Genomic DNA, 20,517 nt, shown 5'->3' on the forward strand with positions numbered 1-20,517 from the left:
CCAGAAGTTCAAGCACTACTAGTGAATTGCAATTTTCATCCCAGCTCTTGCACTGCATTTCTCCATATAGGAAAAAAGATACTTCCACGCGAAAGTTAAGTTGCATCCTCTGTTTTCCAAAGTAATGCAAAAAAAAGCAAAATCTGGGCCCCGATTTAAAAGCTTGTGGAGGATGCTTTCAAAAGGACAGAAAAGCAACTCCTTGAAACGATGACTTCATCCCCGCCAGTGACGCACCTCTTTGACTTGGAGACTGCATGATGATTTGGACCACTTTCCGCAAGCAAAGGAGCTTCTGTTGTGGAGAGGTGCACTTGTTCAGCTGCCCCAGTTCCCGTTTGGCCCGTGGGATGTTGAAACTGAAACAGGCACCGTCAGAAAGAAAAAAAGTTTAGAGGGGAACAGGTGCAAAATAGAATAGAACATGGGTCCTCAAAGTACAGCCCGCGGGCCGCAGGCGGCCTGCTGAAGCAATTAATCCAGCCCACGTACCACCACGAGGTTCCCCACCCACATCATCCCGCCCACCCTTTAGCAGAGCGCAGGACTTGCTTTTGGGAGCCCTGCAGGCTGGAACCAAAAGGTAAGCTCAATAATTTTAGCCTGAAGAATGCTTCTGGAGGTGGGTGGGAAGTGAAAGGAGGCCAAAAAAACAGGTAAAAAAGGCCTGTTTTTCACCTTCCCTGCCTCCAGAAAATAGAGAGAGACAGAGAGAGAGAGAAAGAGACAGAGAGAGAGAGAAAGAGAGAGGAAGAAAAAGAGAAAGAAAAGGAGAAAGAGAGAGAAGGAGAGAAGGAGAGAAGGAGAAAGAGAAAAAGAGAGGGGGGAGAGAGAGAGAGAGAGAAAGAGAGGGAGAGAGAGAAAGAGAGACAGACAGAAAGAAAGAGAGAGAGAGAGAGAGAAGGAAAGAGAGAGAGAGAAAGAGAGAGACAGAGACAGAGACAGAGAGAGATTTCTCAAGCTCCTTGTGGCTGAGAAGAATTGCTGCAAAACTGAGTTTCCTGAAGTGGACCACTAGACTCCTAAACAGGAGTCCTAAACGATCTAGTAAAAAGAAAAGACAACCAAAAGAGCAACATGCAAACAAAAGCAAATTAAACACCCCCAGGAACAAAACAAATTAAAGTTTAATTTGTGTGCATTGTTTAACGGACTGTTGAATTGGCTACGCCTACCTAGTCACATGACCTAGCCACGCCCACCCAGCCAGTCCGGCCCCCCCAACAGTCTGAGGGACCGTGAATTCTGGGAGTTGAAGTCCACAAGTCTTAAAGTTGCCAAGGTTGGAGACCCCTGCTTTAAAAAGTAGTTGAGAACTCACCTAAACTCGGGCTTGATACCCAAGTCTTTCTGCTGCAGGTCTTGTAAACTTCGGGTGATTTTGTTGAAAGCAGCATCCTAAGCAGGGAAGACATCACTGTAAATCCTGACAGAAGAGGCTTTTCACGGAACTTCATTTACCATCCTAGCACCCCTGAGCAACCATAGCTCCAGTGACTCTACTAGTCAACCTCTATATTTTTGATAGAAAGAAAAGAAACTAACACAATCTAAAACAGGGGTGAAAGGCTACCGGGTTCGGGCAAATTTTCTAGCGAATATAAATCGCTCGGCACAGCTTTTCCCTCTCCCCTCGCTGTTCTACTTACCTTAAGCCTTCTTTTTCCACGCTGCGCAGTAGCGCCTGCGGTGTGCCTGCGTACAAAGTGTGTGTTTGGCACACACCGCGCATGCGTGCACAGCAAACCAATGGCAAACCTCGGAAGATTTCACCACCGAGCCAAAGCCTCTCAAGCAGAAACCGTAGCAAAGCTGGTACAGCAGCTCTGAAAGCATGCCACCTCCCAAGCAAAAAAGGGACCAAACTATTCCTCCATGGCTTGAAAGGCTGGTAGACTGGCACTATGGTTTGGCACACAGATATGTTACCGCCTTCTTGTAAGAATTAAAATTGTACACAGGCCAGAGCCACTCTCCAGGGGAGATGGAGGTTAGGAAATATAAATATAAATAAGAATGCTTTCCAGTCTAAGTTGTAGGACCTCAGGGAAGGGGGCTTTCTGAGGGACCCAGGAAAATACTCTAGAGATCTGATTTACCCCTTTAATTCTAGGAACTTTTCTCCCTAATTTACCAAGTTCTCATGCAGAGGTCTTACACACCCAAGTTGTCAAATTAAGAATCACACATGAGATTTTGCAAGGAATGTCCATTCGATACAATTGTTCTGACCTAGGCTTCCCCAGCAGCATGAAACCAAGTCCTCGTCCCGATAAATCCCTTTTATTTAATTTACAGTGAATTCCTCTCCAGCAAAGTCTTTCCTTTCCCACAGTCTTTCAAGACAGTTCACAATTACCGACCTTTATCAGGCTTGGAGAGTGGCCAGGCTGATATCTTTCAGACTCCTCAATACTTGGCAAGAATGCAGTAATGAATTAATTGTCTCCTGCAAACTCTACTCCCCCCTTTCGCTCCTCTTTTATTCCTTCTGGGAGGGGCCATTCATCGTCCACCTGTGGCTTTACTCCCAAGTCGACCCTTGTTCTTTAGCTGTTCCCTTCGTCTGGCAACTCTGTGCATGCGTACATTGGGAACAGACTCCAGCTGTTCATCTGCCTCACTGATGTCCGACTCTGAAGGCAGCTGATAACTGTCAGACGGCCCTGGCCCCCTCTCTGCCTCCAATCAGAGCCCTCATCAGAGCCTTCCCCAGACTCCAGGACTCCAGGTCTCCCACACACCCCATTGATGGCGAGCTCCGGCAGGACTCGACACCATGTTCCTCCCCAACCTCCTCACGGTCTGAATCTGCTGCCAGATTGGCTGGCCACTGGTGGGCCACAACAGCAACGAGGGACCCTCCCTAACGATGCAACGATTCTTATATTCTCAGCCTGGGGAAAAAACTACCCCTGTGTTTCCCAACATAACTTTGGCTAGGGGAGGACCGGAGGCACATCTGGGTACCTACCTCGCTGGCTTCAATGGTCCCCACGTATTTGAAGATGACGTCATAAAGAGAGTGATGGACGTACATCTGTACCAAGAAATAAAAAAAGCGAAGAAAGGATTCTGAAGGTCTGCTCAAAGGAGGATACCAAGAGCCTAACCCCCCCCCCATCCAGGATACTCACATCCACCGCTTGTTTCATCAGGTTCATCTGAAGTTCCTGCTTTGCAAGCATTCTCTAAATTATTTTTGGGAGAAAAGAAAGCAGAATGAACATATAGGCTTGCCTAAGAAACACACAGCCGGATGTTTACATGCGCACATCTGTACTTACAAGGTGGGAGTCTCTCAACAGCTGCTGGATGCATTTGGTGTAGAGGGCGTTCACAGAATCCTGAAGATCAAAGCAAAGTGCATTGAGAAAACTGGACTGGGGGGCTAAGAATAGCCACGCATTTAAAAATACCAGCCAAATCCTACTGGAATAGCAATGGCATTTAGACTTACACACCAATTTACAGCCCTCTCTAAGCAGTTTACAGAGTCAGCATACTGTCCCCAACAACCTGGGTCCTCATTTTAACCATTTAAACTGCATTTTAACCAGGGGTGGGCTTCAAAAATTTTAGCAAGGGGTTCTCTGGCCGGTTGCTGGGTGGGTGTGGCCATGGTGGGTGTGGCCTAGTCGGCCTCCTTCCCCATATAGAAGAGATTGTTAAAGAGATTGGAAAAATGTTAATTTAATGCTTTTAATCCTTTTGCCATACGCTGTACGTATGCCATACGTATTATTAAATTCACTGGAAATACTAACTATATAGTGTCGCAGGATTTTCCTGTCATGCTCCTTGAAAGTCCTATGGAAAGATGCGATGGCTTTATCAAATTTTTCTGCGTGCCTTCCCAAGAATTCTTTCACGTCTTCCATGTTTTTCAAGGAGTAAGAGTTGGATGTCGTTGAGGACGGTTCTGAAATGGGAAGGAACTTGTCAGCAGACAGAAAAGATCGCTGCTCCCTCCAAGAATCAGAGGAAAATTCACACAGTGAAATTCATAGTAAAGGTAAAGGTAAAGGTTCCCCCCATACATATTCCCTCTCACAAAGCCGAAGAGCCAGCACTGTCCGAAGATGTCTCCGTGGTCATGTGGCCGGCAGGACTAAACGCCAAAGGCGCACGGAACGCTGTTCCCTTCCCACCAAAGGTGGTTCCTAATTTTCTACTTGCTTTTTTTATGTGCTTTCAAACTGCTAGGTTGGCAGAAGCTGGGACAAGTAACAGGAGCTCACTCCGTTACACAGCACTAGGGATTCGAACCGCTGAACTCCCAACCTTTCAATCGACAAGCTTGGCGTCTTAGCCACTGAGCCACCGCGTCCCTCGAAACTCATAGATGCAGATATTAAAGGAAGGCTTATAAACTAGGATGGTTTTACTGCCAAACCTGGAGTCTGCTTGTGTTGTGACTTGTTGACACATTATCCAAAGTCATGGTTTGTGCTTAAACGTGGTTGGTTGATTAAGCCACAATTAGCTGGATTTCCACAGCAACAAACAAAATTTAGAAACCAAGATGGCAGGGTTCATTCAAGATGCCCAGCCAAAAATTCAACGAAGCCCTATTAGGATTGAATGCAATGGGTGAACTTAGCTACACCTCACAAGGGTGTAAAGAGAGTTTAAGCTTCATTCCTGCAGGTTCATTTTTTTAATTTTTTTTTTTTTACAATTCCCTTTCAGACTGAAAAAGTAGTTTACTCATGCAGAGAGAGGAGGCGTTCAAAATTGATCAATCATCTATGGTCAATGCTGAGAAAAACTTTTACCTTTATTTTCATTTTTTTCTAGAGGATGAGCTATGCAAAGGATGTTAAAGCTCTCTTCCCTGTCATTATAAAACGTTTCCTCAAAGAGAATAGGTATCGAGCAACGCTGGTTAAATTCACCCCCAAGGACGATCATATTTCCTTGTATAAAGACTTCCTATATAGGGAAAGAGAGACAAAGCAAAAGAAAAATTCAATAACTGAATAGAGCAAACAGTGAAAACACCACCGTAAGCAACATAACCTGCAGGCTCAGAGGCGCCAACAATGTTCCCGAAATAGTATCTATAGATGTCCAAAATTAAATCAAGATTTAAAAATAGCCGAACTTCTACAAGATCATTTGCTCTCATGAAGAGAAATAACTGCTAAAATCTCATTAGATTGTGGTTAAGAAGGTTGAAAATCACTATGGATATTATACCTAGTTTGCAATTGTTCAGGCACCCACCGAATGCAGCAAAAGATACCAAAAACACAATCTTTTTTTTGCTTTCGCATGGACCTTCAGAATTCTGCAGCTCAAAGATTTTAGCTCTGGAAATCACCAGCCGTGGAAATTACCATCCTTACAGACAAAATGTGTCTAGGTAATGCAGCCTAAGCAGATTAATAAATTCTTTAATCAAAACTTGCTAGTTTATCGCATTTCTCAGAGCATCACGAATGAATCTGTTTGCATTTTATTCTACAGGTGAGGCTGCAGAAACATTATCCATCCAAGTCTGAACTGGCTCCCATTATTTCTATCATCCTTACCTTTCCATTCAAAGTGTGGAAATTGTTGTCTGCTGCTTTAAGGATGTAAGAGTCAAACTGGCAAGCTGAAATGATGCTGTTTGAAAGACTGCCTTTACAAGGTACCAGTATCTAGGGAAAAAGTTAAGACGATGTTACTGTTGGGTCCCAAATCCATCACATTTTTGCTAACTACAATATTAGAAATCAAACTATGGCATAGGATTTCCTGCTTAGCAGAGAGTTGAGCTAGAAGACCTCCAAGGTCCATTCCAACTCTGTTATTTAACTATGAAAAACAAGCAGAGCCTAATCCCCTACTGCTTTATCTCCAATTTCATCAAATATTGAACAAGCAAATAAAAGGCTGAGTGCACGTTCTCCAAGAACTAAGAAATACATATCAATTATTTTTAGATTATCAGTCGACCTTTATTGAGGTCAAAGACCAACATATGTTAGATTTGTGTTTGTCCACCTTAGAATCTTGCAGATGTGGGGACCTCAACTCCCAGAATGGTGAACTGGCTAAGAGAATTCTGGGACTTGAAGTCCACACATCTTCAACTTGTCAAAGATTAACATAGATTAGATTACATTGTACTGAATCAATCCGAGTGACTTTTAATTGCTCCATGGTGGAGTTGCTAAAGAAACTTCTCAAATTATTCCAGTCATAGAAGCTATGTTCAACAGCCCTGTGATACCTCAGTTACACACAGGGTCACGTGCCCAGTCCTTTCGCTGTGTAGATCAGACACAAAAGTACCCTTTTGACGTTACAGTGGGAAGTGGTACGTAACTATTTTAAATAAACATGTCCCTAGATCAGTTCCCTTACTGGCCGGGGAATTCTAAGAGCTGAAGTTCACACAGTTGTTAAGATTGAGAAACATTGTCCTAGATTTGTGATGGCGTGCCACAGGTAGTGCACGTAGCCGTATCAGTGGGCATGCAAGCTCAGCTCCGGCGCGCCAGCCAGCTGATTTTCAGGTCTTCTGGGCCCACCAGAAGTAGGGAAACAGGCTGTTTCCTACCTCCGGAGGGCCTGGGTAGTGGGGAAGGCCTGTTCTTTTTCTCACCTGGCTCCAGAGCATCTCTAGGAATCTGGGGAGGGCGAAAACAGCCTTCCGCACCCCTCACCCCCGGAGGTCCTCCGGAGGCCGAAAATACCCCGTTTGACAATTTCCGGTCCCACCGGCTGGGTGTAGAGAATTATGGGTGAGGGCACACGGACGCAACCCCCCCGCACCCTCCTCCTGGCACGCGATGGCAAAAAGGTTAGCCCTCATTGTCCTAGATGAAACATATGCCCACTCTCAGCCCTTCTAGAAGAGAATCTTGGGAGCCATCCTAATCTACTTACCGTTCCACGGAGTTCGGCAACTTTCCTGCAGAGATCCGGTCGTCGTTTCTGCATGGTTAAGTAGAAGGGGTTCCTCAAGAGATCTTCATCATACAGAGCCATAGGTGCCACCAAAATATCCACTCCAGCAGCTTTCTGTAAATTAATCCATAACCCCCAAACCAAAAAACAATCAAATTCAAAGCAACATAATCAAAGAAAATAATTACCAAAATAAGAATTTGCTACTATCTTTTAAGGAAGTTCTTTGTTCTACTATTATGCAGCCTCTGCCTTCTTTTATCCAAAATACATTATGCTACAGCAGGTTGTTGGTAGTAGGTAAATATAATGACTTCCTTGAAGCAAATTCAATTGCTCAATTTCAACTGAAATTGTAAGGTTCTTTGGTAATAAGAAGCTCTTGCTTCTGAGATATGTTTTTTTTCCCCATTTCTCAGTCCATTCTAGAACTTCAGGATTTTCTGGTAATTTCCCAATTTATAATCAGATCCAACTCTTAATATTTTTTTCATTAGTCAAGTTCCTAGGTGTTGCCTCCTACTTCAAAAGTGATCTCCTCCTTTGAGGATTGTACCACTACTGCTTGGTGGCATTCTTGCATTGCCACAGAGAAAATTATTGTGGCAATTGCTCCACTAACCTGGTACCTACACCGTTTCCTGTAGAAGCTTTCCCATTACAAGAAAATGTTGGTGGATCAGGGTTCCTTCTCTCTTCCTTTCATGGGATAGACTTTGGTTCTAGGTTCTCCAACTTCCTATTCTCATGTCAGCTCTCCCAGATAAACCAGACGGGAAACACAATTAGATGGCCTACTAGAAAGCCCAGAAGCAATTTGCAGAGAACTAAGATCAAGGCACAAAGGAGAGTGAACGAAGTTGTTCCCTGCAAATTGCTTCAGTCAGCGGTCCTCCTTAAATAGGCTAAGGGAGTGGCCAATTAGCCCCAAGCCTTACTCTCAAGGAGACCTCCTCCTGAGGAGCCACTCCTGCCTTTTGGCAGCTCTGTGTGCCCGTGCATCGAGAAGAGGCTCCTCCTCTTCTTCCTTTTCACTTATAGGAGCTTCTGGAGGTTCTGAAGGCCCTGGCTGAATCCCCGCCTCTGGCACCACATCTTCTCCAGCCTCCTCACTGTCCGACTCGAGTGCCAGCTGCACAGGCTGCTGGCGCAGCACTACACCAGCCTCCTCGCTGTCCGAATCAGCCACCAGCCGCACAGGCCACGTACGGGCCACTACACAATAACACAACGGCTCCTTAGCCTTAGAAATGTTGTGCTGCACCCTTGGAATACATGGAAAAAATAGTTTAACCTTCTAAGGGCACCAAAGACAAATTCCTTGTGTGTCCAATCACACTTGGCCAATAAAGAATTCTAATCTATTCTATGAGCTTTCTACACAGAATGAGCTTGGCTTGGCAAACATATCATCACAAGCCCTTTGAAGTTTTAGAGCACAAGAAGCACAATATTACAAAATTTCTTGGTCACATGCTGGTTTTCATCACCACACATTCCAATTCTTCATGAGAAGAGTCACAAAAACATCAAGCAGGTTTATTTACGATCAACTGTTCTGGCGTACCTGCCATTACAAACAAGGTTTTGTAACGCACAGCAGCCAAAACATATTCTTTTGGATTTATTTTGAAGCTCCGGCTTGGCAGTGGTAATGCAACACGTAAAGCATGATCTATTTTTCCTTCCGTTGGCTGGGAACATTTTCCACGGTGACCACGGAAGATAAAACCCACAAAAAAAGTATTATTTTGCCCCTGTCTATATATTTTTTGAACCCTGAAATAAGCACTTGGCCTTATTTTCGGGGAGGTCTTCAATCAGAACTTTGCTCAGCCAATAAAGTCCAAACGACACATTTGGTTTCACTGAATCAAAAGGGAGAAATAATTTGCCCTTTAAAAACCCACAAAGCTATAGCCCCCACCCCCAAGAAAGTTTTCTCCAAGGGAACTTCTGCTCTTTTCGGGAATTTCTAAAATCTCCAACCAATTTGACCCACCCTCGTGCAGCAAAACGACTTCAGTTTGGAGTAGATACACATGAAGCTTTTTCGTTAAATCAACAGTCATTCAAACAGCTGATGAGAGCCAATTAATAAGAGATAACAGATAACCTATTTATTGTAGCTGGATAAGACAGGGAAGAAACAATGACTCTCCACCAGTTAAAGAGAAGTTGTATAAATATTTTGACCCTGAGCACTCAAGAGTATTTTGCACACTACTTTCTTTAGATTAAAAAGTGGTCATTCGTGCATTTATTAAAAGTGGCAACAACAGGCCAGCTTCTAAGCTCAAGCTTTAACTGCAATTAAGTCTGGTTAGCAATATAGAAGGAAAATCACTTGCCTGGGAAATAAAAAAAAAAAAAGAAACTCAACAGAAAATAACTTCTGTGTTGCATGCAAGATTAAATCTAGTTAATCTAGTTCAATATTTGCTAACTTTGGCAATTTTAAGATCTCTGGACGTAAAGTCCCAAAATTCCCTAGCCAGCATGGAGAGTAGTTTGGGAAACTCTGATCTAGTTTCTTCCATGATAATATCAGTTCAGAAGCTATCTACAATACTTGCAAAGTCACTACTGTAAATCTATTTCTCTCAACCTTGGCAGCTTGACTGAAGATATGTAAATCTTCAACTCCCAGAATTCTCCACACATGCCAAAGTTGAGAAACAGTGCCGTAAGCAATAGCTACTTCAATAAATGTGTTTATTGCGCAGCTAACACTGTTATGGCATAGCTTCAAAGTTAATTGTCAACATCTCTACCCAAGGAAGTTAGCTGATAAAATGCAGTACAATGCTATTTACACATACCACAAGCACGTGACTTGATACAATTTAGATATTAAGAAGAATCCTTGCATGCTTGTATGTCCACTTGAACAAATTTGAGTTCTTGATATCTACATGCAGTTTACTTCCCAGGAAGGTGTGTCCTTTAAAACACAACAGTTTTGACATTATTTCTATCTGCCTAATCAAATCAAACTGGGTACATCGGAAAATGAAACCATTACCCAGATATAATATGCAAAAAACAGAAACTAGGCCAAAATTTTGCAATAAAAATAAACTTAAAAGAGGAACCATAGTACAAGCAAACATCACACTAGGTGATAAAGTTAACGCAGTGTCAACATTTTGCATTTGTAAAAAAGGGTTTTCACTATGCTTGTAATTTGAGCAGAATCCTGAGGAATAACTAAAACCTTGCAGTAATATTGTCACTCGAGAGCAGAATCCATATTTCAGGCCAAGCACCACTCAGCCTAACACTCACCATGCTTATTAAAAATGGGGATAAAATCATGTGCTACATTATTGGGCCAAGTTCCTGCAATTTGGGTTCTTTATTAGAATCCAGACCTTTTAAGTTCAATGGGAAAAAATCCAGTGGGATTCCATTAGACCAGTGTTTGTTTGTTTTTTCAGCCTGGGCAACTTTTTAAGTTGTGCGGACTCCAACTCCCAGAATTCCCCAGCGAGCCTAAGGATTCTGGGAATTGAAGTCCCACCCAACTTAAATTTGCCCTGGTTTGGAGGTGGGGAAACACTTTTAGATTTAATTGGTTTTAAATATGGGATTTTAAATTTGGGGGTTTTATAATTGAGCCAATTATTTAATAATTTTAAATTATTTTTAAATTTTGTCCGTCTTTGTGCTTTTAATCAGGCTGTATACCGCCCTGAGTCCTTCGGGAGAAGGGCGGTATAGAAATAAAATAAATAAATAAATAAATAAATAAATAAATAAATAAATAAATAAATAAATAAATAAATAAATAAATACCACTGTACTGAATTAATCTGAGTCTCTTTAGCTGCTCCTCGTGGGAGCTGCTCAAGGAACTTTTTAAAAACATTCCCAGTGCAGTACTGAAAAACACCACACTAGACAGTCATTGAAAGTCACTGAACTCCTATAGCGTTTTACTTCTGAGTAAACTACACGCCATAGGTTCAATACAGTGGCAAAATCTAGATTTTTTTTTTACAACCAGTTCCGTGGGTGTGGCTTGGTGGGTAGTGGCAGGGGAAGAATACTGCAAAGTCTCCATTCCCACCCCACTCCAGGGGAAGAATACTGCAAAATTCCCATTCCCTCCCCACTCCTGGGGGAAGGATATTGTAAAATCTCCATTCCCACCCCATTCTGGGGCCCAGCCAGAGGTGGTATTTGCCAGTTCGCCAAACTATTCAAAATTGCCGCTACCGGTTCTCTAGAACCTGTCAATTACCTGCTGGATTTCACCCCTGGTTCAATGAGTGGGAAAAGCCAAGATGCCAATTCTGCCTATCTCAGCGTCCCAGACACACCGGTTTCCTTCCACGTGCAAACTTCCTCGTTTCCTGCCCCCCCCCAAACCAACACAAGTTGCCCCATACAGTGGCCACGCCAAGCTTCCTCCCACCCACCCCCACCCGCCTCTAAAGAGGAAACCGTGGCATGCACAGGAAAAAGGCCCGTGGTGAGCAAACCACCAACCCTCGGATCCACCCCGGGAGAATTCTCCCCGCATGGAACCAGCCCCAGAATCTCCTCCCGTGCGTCTCCTTTGCAAAAAAAACAAAGGCGAAAGGCTTGCCAAGTTTTGCTCCTTTGCCCAAGGTGGTTGGAGAGACCCTCCGGCCGCCGGGGAAAGAAAGCTGGACCCCCAAGCTTGCCTTGGAGCAGGGGTCTCCAACCTTGGGCCCTTAAAGCCTGGAGGACTTCAACTCCCAGAATTCCCCAACAAGGCAAGCCAAGACCCCCCCCTCCAGGCTTCAAGTGTCCAAGGTTGGAGACCCCTGCTCCAAGGCAAGCCAAGACCCCTCCCTCCAGGCTTCAAGTGCCCAAGGTTGGAGACCCCTGCTCCAAGGCAAGCCAAGACCCCTCCCTCCAGGCTTCAAGTGCCCAAGGTTGGAGACCCCTGCTCCAAGGCAAGCCAAGACCCCTCCCTCCAGGCTTCAAGTGCCCAAGGTTGGAGACCCCTGCTCCAAGGCAAGGCAAGACCCCTCCCTCCAGGCTTCAAGTGCCCAAGGTTGGAGACCCCTCCTCCAAGGCAAGCCAAGACCCCTCCCTCCAGGCTTCAAGGGCCCAAGGTTGGAGACCCCTGCTCCAAGGCAAGGCAAGACCCCTCCCTCCAGGCTTCAAGGGCCCAAGGTTGGAGACCCCTGCTCCAAGGCAAGGCAAGACCCCTCCCTCCAGGCTTCAAGGGCCCAAGGTTGGAGACCCCTGCTCCAAGGCAAGCCAAGACCCCTCCCTCCAGGCTTCAAGTGTCCAAGGTTGGAGACCCCTGCTCCAAGGCCAGCCAAGACCCCGCCCTCCAGGCTTCAAGTACCCAAGGTTGGAGACCCCTCTTCCAAGTCCAGCCAAGACCCCTCCCTCCAGGCTTCAACTGCCCAATGCTTGGAGACCCCCTACCCTGGAGGACTTTTCAGGCCCCGGATACCCCTCCATCCCAAAGGCAGCCCCCCCTCCCCTTGCCGGCGAGGCTTGCTTAAAACTCAGCTCCCTCCGTAGAAGTGGCACCTTTTTTGGGGGGGTGGGGAGGTGGGCAGGGGTCTCCGAGCCCTTGCTACGCTCCGGGGAGCAGGGAGGCCTGCAAAGTAAGCAAGCAAGCTTTGGGAAGCTTTGAAGTTCCCAACCGAGCAAGACCCCCTCCTCGTTGGGAGTAAGAAGAGAAAGACCCGGAGAGGGGGGTGGGGGGGTGGGAAAGGGGTCTTTCCAAGGAAACCCCCCCACCCACCTACCTACGACTCAGCACCCCGCTTTCCTGCAACCCACCCACCTCTCCAAGCCCGGGCCAAGCGGACTCTTACTTTCCTGCGAAGCCCCCGAGCCGGGTTTCCTCTGCGCCCCCTCCCCACGCCAGCAGCAGCAGCAGCATCCCCTCCCCACTTTTTTTCTCTCTCCTCTTCCCAGCCTGAGCCCCCTCCCCACTCTTTCCCTTAGGCGGATCCTCCTACCCAGCAAGCGAGCCAATGAACCCGGGCCTTCCTTGTCGCAGCCGCCCCGGCTGGCTGGCTGGCTGGCTTAGCCGGCGAAGGTGGAGCTTGGGGGGCAGGAGGAGCCGGCAGCAGCAGCGGGGCGGCAGGAGGAGGAGGAGGAGAAGGAGGAGGCTCCCCCCGGGATGGTCCCGCCGGCACCAGCTGCGCGCTATTTAACCCTAAGCGCTTAAACCGCGCCCGGCCCGAAGCTTGGCCGGGTTTAAAGGAGACTGACTGCTCGCTCGCTGCTTGCCTGCCTGCTGCCTGCCTCTCGGAGCTGCTTGGGGCTTGCATTTGATTTGACTTGATTACTTTATTTTATTTTATTTTATTTTATTTTATTTTTTGGTTTGAGTCTCCCCTCTCCGGGGATGCGCGCAGGGCGAGGAAGGTTGCCAAGTGCTGGGAAGAAGGAGAAGGAGGAGGAGGAGGAGAAGGAGAAGGAAGAAAAGAAGGAGAAGGAAGAAAAGGAGGAGAAGGAGAAGGAAGAAAAGAAGGAGGAGAAGAGGGAGGAGGAGGAGGAGGAGAAGAAGGAGAAGGAAGAAAAGAAGGAGAAGGAAGAAAAGGAGGAGAAGGAGAAGGAAGAAAAGAAGGAGGAGAAGAAGGAGGAGGAGGAGGAGGAGAAGAAGGAGGAGGAGGAGGAGGAGGAGGAAGCGCCCCCGGACTGCAAACGGGGAAGGCAGCGGGGCCAGTCCTCCCGGGCTCCAGCCATGCGCTCCCCGTCCGGCCAAACTTGCTCGGAGCGTTCGGCTTGAGTTTTTTTTTTTTTTTTTTTTTTCCCACCTCCGGGGCTGGATTCTTTTGCGCCACCGCCCGTTATGGCCAGAGAGGAATGCAAAGCGCTTCTGGACGCGCTCAGCAAAGTCACGGCTTGCTACCGGCACTTGGTGCTGACCGTCGGGGGTTCGGCGGATTCGCAGGAGCTCCGCGAGGAGTTGAAAAAAACCCGGCAGAAAGCCCAAGAGTTAGCCGGGGTGACCCGAGCTCAGCTGACGGCTTCCCTGCGGGATAAAACTCTAGCCAAAGAAGAGAGGCCCGAGTTCGAGCGCCTCTGGGTCATCTTCTCCGCCTGCTTGGAGATCTTGGAGAGCGACATGCGACGGGCCCTGGAGCTGGGCCAGGCTTTCCCGCTCCACGTGCCCAAGAAACCGCTCATCCAGACTGGTTTGAGTGGAGGCACCTCAGGAGTGGCAGCCCGGGCAATGAGCGTCCAGAACATGAAATACGAAGCCGAAGCCAACATCGACGTGGTGGACTTGACGGCTCTGGAGCAGGAGATCAACCAGGTGGGCGAGATGATCTACGAGATGGAGATGAAGGTCAACGTGCCCAGGTGGACGGTCGAAGCCAAGCAAGACCCCGGCGCCGAGCTCAATTCCAACGTCAGCGGGGGCGCCTCTTCCGTGGGTGCCGTCTCGGGGGTCGACAACAAAAGCCTTTGCGATCCTAGCAGAGTCCTGGCCGGCATCATTTTCACCGCCGTCCTCTTGATGGCCATCGCCCTGGCGGTGTGTGTGGCCAAGCTCTCCTAAGGCTGGACGAGGGAGAAGTGGTGGGGCAGTGGTCTTCCTTTGCAACGGGGAAGTTTTTACATTTTTTTGGCGATCTTGGACGTTGGGGGGGGGTACAGGACGGGATCGCCTGAGATGGGTCCCGGTTAGTGGTGGGATTCAGCCGGTTCGCACCACTTCGGGAGAACCAGTTGTTAACTTTCTGAGCAGTTTGGTGAACTGGTTGTTGGAAGACATCATTAGGCCAGAGAACCGGTTGTTAAATTATTTGAATCCCATCACTGGTCCTGGTGTGTGTTTGTTTTTTTAACACTCTGGGATGGTCGATCCAAACAAAAGAGATCTCCCTGGGGATAATAATACAGTATATATTTTCTTTTTTTAAAAAGCCTGCTGGCTGGGCCTTTCACAGTTAATAATGTGCGGGTATTAGAACTTAACCACGGTAGGGGATTTGACGGCTATTTATAGAAGACCGTTCTCGGGAACTGGGACGGAAATATGATTTGTGATTTAAGCTTGGGTTCATGTTTACAAACGGGTCATAATAATAATTCGCATGTGATGTTGTGGACCAGAGGTCAAGATGGAAAAGGGGCATATGTTGGTTTCAATATAAAAGGGGGCATTAACTCTTGAAGCTGAAGAAGTGGGTTACTTTTTTTTCTCCTAAACCAGTGGTTCTCAACCTTCCTAATGCCGCAACCCTTTAATACAGTTCCTCATGTTGTGGTGATCCCCAACCATAAAATTATTCCTAAAACCATTGAAAATATGTGTTTTCCGATGGTCTTAAGTGACCCCTGTGAAAGGGTTGTTTAAATCCCCAAAGGGGTCGTGACCCACAGGTTGAGAACCACTCCCCTAAACCAATGTGCAAGCATGGAGGCACGGAAACTTGTCTTTGTGGAATGAAAGGTTGAGCTGAAGTTGTTTCCGTGCGGTATAAAAATGCAGATTTGCAGAAGAAAACTTTCCACAACCTTTAAGAGAAAGATAGGGAGTTATTTTCAGCTCACTACTGCTTCAGGTTTGTTTTGCAGGGGACAGGAGGGTTTTTTTTTAAAAAAAAAACACCTTTATCAATGGGTTCTTAGTAACACATTAGCCAATTTTAAACACTTTACACCATAAGTGTAAATCACTGTTCCCCCTTCGTGAAGTGTACTGCTGTACCGCTGAATCCCATGGAATTCAGTGAGATTTAATTCTCAACATGCATCAGATGACAATGTGGTTTCTTTCGGCTTAACTTTTTGTGCACTGATGCTGGGATTCGTGTTGTGTTTTTAAAACTAAAATATGACAAGATCTTCAGCCAGTTCAGGATTTTAGACACGGCTTTTTCCTCTGGGTTTAGAGACTTAATCCTAAAGGAAGCAATTCTATTTAAACCTCCTGTCTGTTTTCAGATACTGAAAACTTTTCCTTCTAAAACGAGAGAAGTAAGGTTTTAACAATAACTTCTCGGGTGTGCTTATTCATTAATGCATGAGAAAACTATGGGACTCTTGAATAAACTGGTTTCTATAGTTGCATAGATGGAATTAATTTAAAAGATTTACAGCTTCAAAATCGAAGTCAGTCAAGATACAAATTTTAAGATGAACCTAAAATCTCTTGAGTTTGGATGTCATGCCAATTATGATTATTATCTTGATTAATTGAAAAATTATATTAGAGTCCCTGGCATTATTAGATAATCTGGCAGCAAAGAGTTATCCATTGTATGTAGGCTAAATTTGCAGGTCAACGACGTCCCTTCTACAGGTATAGACTACCTCCAAGTTGCTATGTAATTATTAAGAGACAAACAGGAAAATAAAGTGTCTAAAATTCTGTTTACCAATCTGTTAAACCCATCACATTTTACAGTTGTGCATGGCTTTAGGATCAGTATACTGATCCTATTAAGTTCCTTGCAGATGGACAGATGCAGGTGTTGCTTTATATAAGCTTTAGGAGGCAAATCCCCTGATTCAGTGGGTTAATTTCTAAAAAATTGAGGTTCGTTGAAATGAGTAGCTTTAACTTCTGAAAGCACATTGAGTTATGAAGCTGAAACCCTATGGGTAACTTTTTAGAAATAAGATCTGTTGACAGGTAGCCCCCGACTTACAATGGAGCCCCAAATTTCTGTTCTTAAGTGAGATTTGTTAAGTGAGTTTTGCCCCATTTTATGACCTTTCTGGTCACCGTTAAGTGGATCACTGCAATTCATAAATTGGTAACCCGGTTGTTAAGCGAGTCCGGTTTTCCCATTGACTTTGCTGGTTAGAAGGTCACCAAAGGTAATCCTATGACCTTGGGAAACGGCAATGGTCATAAATATGAACCAGTTGCCAGACATTGGGTAATTTTGATTACCCGATTATGGGGACGCTGCAAAGGTCGTAACTGTGAAAAACGGTCATAAATCACATTTTTTTTCAGGGCTGTAACTTTGGCCGATCACTAAACAAACTGTTGTAAGTCAAGGACTACCTGTATCTAATACATCAGCTTTTTAGCTCCTGAATCAATATGCAAAAGAACAGGGCCGAAAGGCAAGAAAGACATCAATAATTAAATTTGCACTTTTGAGTGGCTAGCACTAATGGACGCCGTGCGGTCAAAGCCAGCTTCTGCATTTGCAACCAAGCAAATCTTCTAAGTATGTTACCTCAAAAAATAAATAGTCCTGTGTTCAGGAAGCAAGAAAATACTGCATTCCCAGGTACTCTTAAGGCATCAATATATTTTGACGGTTGATTGTAGATATCTGCTTTTAAGGAAGTCCTAGGACAGTGATGGCTAACCTTTTTGCCATCACGTGCCAAAAGCGTGGGGAGCGCGGGATGTGTGTGTCGTGCTCGTGTGTGCCCACACCCACAATTCTATTCACCTCATTCTCCATGCTCCCCCCACTTTTGGCACGGTGGGCCTGGTAGGCCCGTTTTTTGCTCTCCCCAGGCTCCAGAGCCTCTCTAGGAGTCTGAGGAGGGTGAAAACGGCCTTCCCCGCCCTCCCAGAGGCCCTCCGGAGGCCGGAAACACATGTTTGCCAACTTCAGAAGTCAGCAAGAAGGGAAACAGACTGTTTCCTGCCTCCGGAGGGTCTCCGGGGGAGGGGGGGAAGGCCATTTTCACTCTCCTCAGGTTCCTAGAGAGCAAAACACGGGCCTTCCCTCCCCCCCCCCGGCCCTCCAGAGGCAGGAAACAGCCTGTTTCCCTACTTCTGGTGGGTCCAGAAAATCTGAAAATCAGCCCGTGCCGGAGCTGAGCTTGTGTGCCCACCAATATGGCTCCGTGTGACCCTTGTGGCACGCGTGCCATAGGTTCGTCATCACGGTCCTAGAAGCAGGGCTGGGAGCTACAAGGATGTCAAAACTGTGTATTCCCTTTTGGTGCTAAAGTACCCATCATCTCTTTATTGTAGCATGATTCAAACGGCTGCTATTGTATTGTTCACTTTCACCTGAAAAGAACAGTCTTCGTTTCATTGGAAGGACCCACGTTTGAATGTTAACAAGGGCTAGATATTTCTCTTAAATACGTCTCATATTATTTTATGGGAGAACACCCTAGGCTTAAAAGTGCTCTTACATAGGTGCATGCAACACGGTTATAGGCTGTGAGGAAGAAGCCGCAGGATAACAATTGCCTAGCTGGAATGCTCCCGAGACACATTTTTTTAATTTGGAATTAAAACAGTATTTCTTTGCACATTTGAGAACTCGAGTCTAAAAACTTATCAGTATGGATGAAATAGCCGCCTCTCCACTCTTGTTCTACAGGGTTTTGTTTTGCAAACAATCCAGGTTAAAGCCATCAATTCGTCACTGCAAGATGCTTATTTTCCTGAGTTACTTTTATGAAAACCTTTACATTGAGGGAACAGTTCCTAGTTCCAATGAGATTTATTTTCCAAGCAGACCCAGTTTAGAAAGGTGCTGTACATCCGTTAACTGTCTCTGCATTGCTTGTTTTTTTCCTCTCTCAAGCTATTTCTAAATGACATCTCATCAAGACCTGACAGAGGATTTGTCACCATCTGATTAATTAATATCTTCTTTGCTCAGTTCTCATCACATCTGCTCAGCACCACTGACTGTGCGATATGGTTTAGGGATAGTTATCACGTGTGCAAAGCTGAGCAGATAATACTAGGGAAGAAATATCTTCTTATGGGGTGTGTATGTGTGCCAGATTGATCTGTAGGAACTGATGAAATAATCTAAAGCATGATATGCTTCTGTTCATCCATTAAAAAATTGTAGGAAGTCTGTTCACTTTCACCTCTGCTCTAAGGTTCACAAAAGCATCCCATAGTCATTGCCATGTTACTTTCTGGAAGAAAATTATCTAGAACTCTCATTTTTAGGCCATACAGAACCAGAAATGTTAGAGCGCTGAATTTTTAAAAGACTTTATAAATGTCTGACCAAGGAGGAAGGTGTTCTTTTAGCTAAGTCTTAAAGTCTTCAGACTCTGTATAGATGGTTAAATCATCAGCCCTTACAACCATCACGATTGATTAAAATGTATTTATTTATTTAAGTTTATTTAAAGCCAAGTTGTTTTGCTCTCTTAAAAAAAAAAAACATTACCTGTCTTGTGTTTACAGCCATAGGTATTTTCATTGTAACAAAAAGTGTACCTTTTCATTGAAAAGAAACAAAGCAAAATCCCTTTTTAATAGGATTCTTTATTTTAAAAAGTCCAACTCCGCTGTCTTTTACAAGCATGATGAAGTTGAGAGTTACGACAGGAGTGTTCATCGAGGAATGACGAACTCTGAATGTTTGGTTTTTTAAAAAAAAAATAAGGTTGATTTGTTGCATTCCAACGAATGCTGGGTCCATATTAAAACGATTGTTTCAGTATTCATCTGAAAGTAAGCATTATAAACTGGCATTCCGTGGTTCAAGAGTATTCTTTTATGCTCAGGATAAAACCTATTGCTATTATTTATTTAAAATAAAGCCTCTTCTGTTAACTTGCCAGCCTTTTGAACAGATTGCTTTTAAAGACAAACTCCTAAACATGCATGTGTGTTTTGTGTGTGTGTGTGTGTGTGTGTGTGTGTGAACTTCTTTAGCAATACTTACCTTTCACATGTTTTCATAAAGTCATTTGGCAAGAATGCTGAATTATAGGCCCTTAAATCTTTTCCTTCGCTATGTTTCTAAACTCACACTGGGACAAAAAGGAACTTTTTGCTAAACTCAGATGCAGTGTGCAATAATATCCCAAATGGCCGGTTGTACTTATTAAGGGTTCAAAACTCACTCCCAAATAAGGGGTCCAATTGAAAACTGGCATTAAAAGAAACACATCCATTTTACTCTTCGTTTTACACTTTCTCTTGTATTCCAGTAATTACAAATGGAGTTGGATTTTGCTTCACTGCTTAAGGCAAAAGCGATGGACATTGACATTTCTTTGTCAAGAGTAATAGAGAGTATTCAAGCGAAGCAAACGATACAATTTTGGATGTTTAAGGTAGAATACTTGTGAACATCACTTTGGAGAACTGTAGATTCAGTCAAGTAACCAAGGTGTCAACTCGCTCTTGAGTTGCCATAGGCCATGGGGGATGGGAAACTGGTGAAACTGCACAGCAGCCAAAAACAGATGCACATTTCACACTTATCTCCCTCAAGGCTGTATCCCAGGGATACCTACAGCAGTTGAAGGGGAGTGACCTCTACAACCTGCAAAATTTGCTCCGTTGGTGAATGTGATGTGAATGTGACACACCCTGGGGGGAGGGGGGAACAGGGTCATAATTGGAGCATAAATTAGGTAGGGTCAGAGCTGGCTTCACCTGGGAACGTGCGGACATGAAACTCCTAATAAATGACTGGATTTCTTTTGAAGTTTAGATCAAGACTCATGATTTAATTGGGGCATCCATCAGAACCCTGACACAAGGAGAGAAGCAACCAAGAACTCGGGGGGGTGGGAATCCTAACAGTGAGAGCAATCAACCAATGGAACAACTTGCCTTCAGAAGTTATGCGTGCTCCATCCCTGGAGGCTTTTAGACTGGTAAGCCACTTGTGTCGAATGGTCTTCTGCTCGAGCAGAGGATTGGAGTAGAAGGCCTCTTCCAACTCTGTTCTATGTTCTAAGTATTTATGA

The 20,517-nt window shown here is 45.1% G+C and overlaps 2 protein-coding genes across 6 annotated transcripts in view; one reads left to right on the top strand and one right to left on the bottom strand.

Annotated features, from left to right (window-relative positions):
• ANKRD27 (ankyrin repeat domain 27) overlaps positions 1 to 12,941 on the bottom strand; it is a 47,897-nt gene extending 34,956 nt beyond the window's left edge. For 2 of the 5 annotated variants that reach the window (XM_087877217.1, XM_034425750.3), the window contains exons 1-10: positions 12,714 to 12,869; positions 6,883 to 7,017; positions 5,538 to 5,648; positions 4,779 to 4,935; positions 3,768 to 3,922; positions 3,288 to 3,347; positions 3,138 to 3,191; positions 2,975 to 3,040; positions 1,322 to 1,398; positions 238 to 359 (exon numbers count right to left, since the gene is read on the bottom strand). In XM_087877217.1, the coding sequence (XP_087733343.1) occupies positions 238 to 359; positions 1,322 to 1,398; positions 2,975 to 3,040; positions 3,138 to 3,191; positions 3,288 to 3,347; positions 3,768 to 3,922; positions 4,779 to 4,935; positions 5,538 to 5,648; positions 6,883 to 6,984 (904 nt within the window). In that variant the 5' untranslated portion in view covers positions 6,985 to 7,017; positions 12,714 to 12,869. Of the gene's footprint in view, positions 1 to 237; positions 360 to 1,321; positions 1,399 to 2,974; positions 3,041 to 3,137; positions 3,192 to 3,287; positions 3,348 to 3,767; positions 3,923 to 4,778; positions 4,936 to 5,537; positions 5,649 to 6,882; positions 7,018 to 9,725; positions 9,851 to 12,713 lie in introns of those variants that run through there. The other 3 variants (XM_087877216.1, XM_034425747.2, XM_034425748.3) reach the window with 3 other exon arrangements.
• A 91-nt stretch (positions 12,942 to 13,032) lies between these two features.
• On the top strand, positions 13,033 to 17,067 carry RGS9BP (regulator of G protein signaling 9 binding protein). The gene has a single exon (XM_034425702.3). The coding sequence runs from the start codon at positions 13,700 to 13,702 to the stop codon at positions 14,411 to 14,413; it is 714 nt and encodes a 237-aa protein (XP_034281593.1). The 5' UTR covers positions 13,033 to 13,699; the 3' UTR covers positions 14,414 to 17,067.
• The last annotated feature ends 3,450 nt before the right edge of the window (positions 17,068 to 20,517 follow it).

Source organism: Pantherophis guttatus, chromosome 11 (genome assembly GCF_059756535.1).
Source record: "Pantherophis guttatus breed Tessera chromosome 11, ASM5975653v1, whole genome shotgun sequence".
NCBI lineage: Eukaryota > Metazoa > Chordata > Lepidosauria > Squamata > Colubridae > Pantherophis > Pantherophis guttatus.

Excerpts from the sequence above, each read along its gene's own strand:
- RGS9BP (XM_034425702.3), top strand. The coding sequence starts at position 13,700 with ATGGCCAGAGAGGAATGCAAAGCGCTTCTGGACGCGCTCAGCAAAGTC.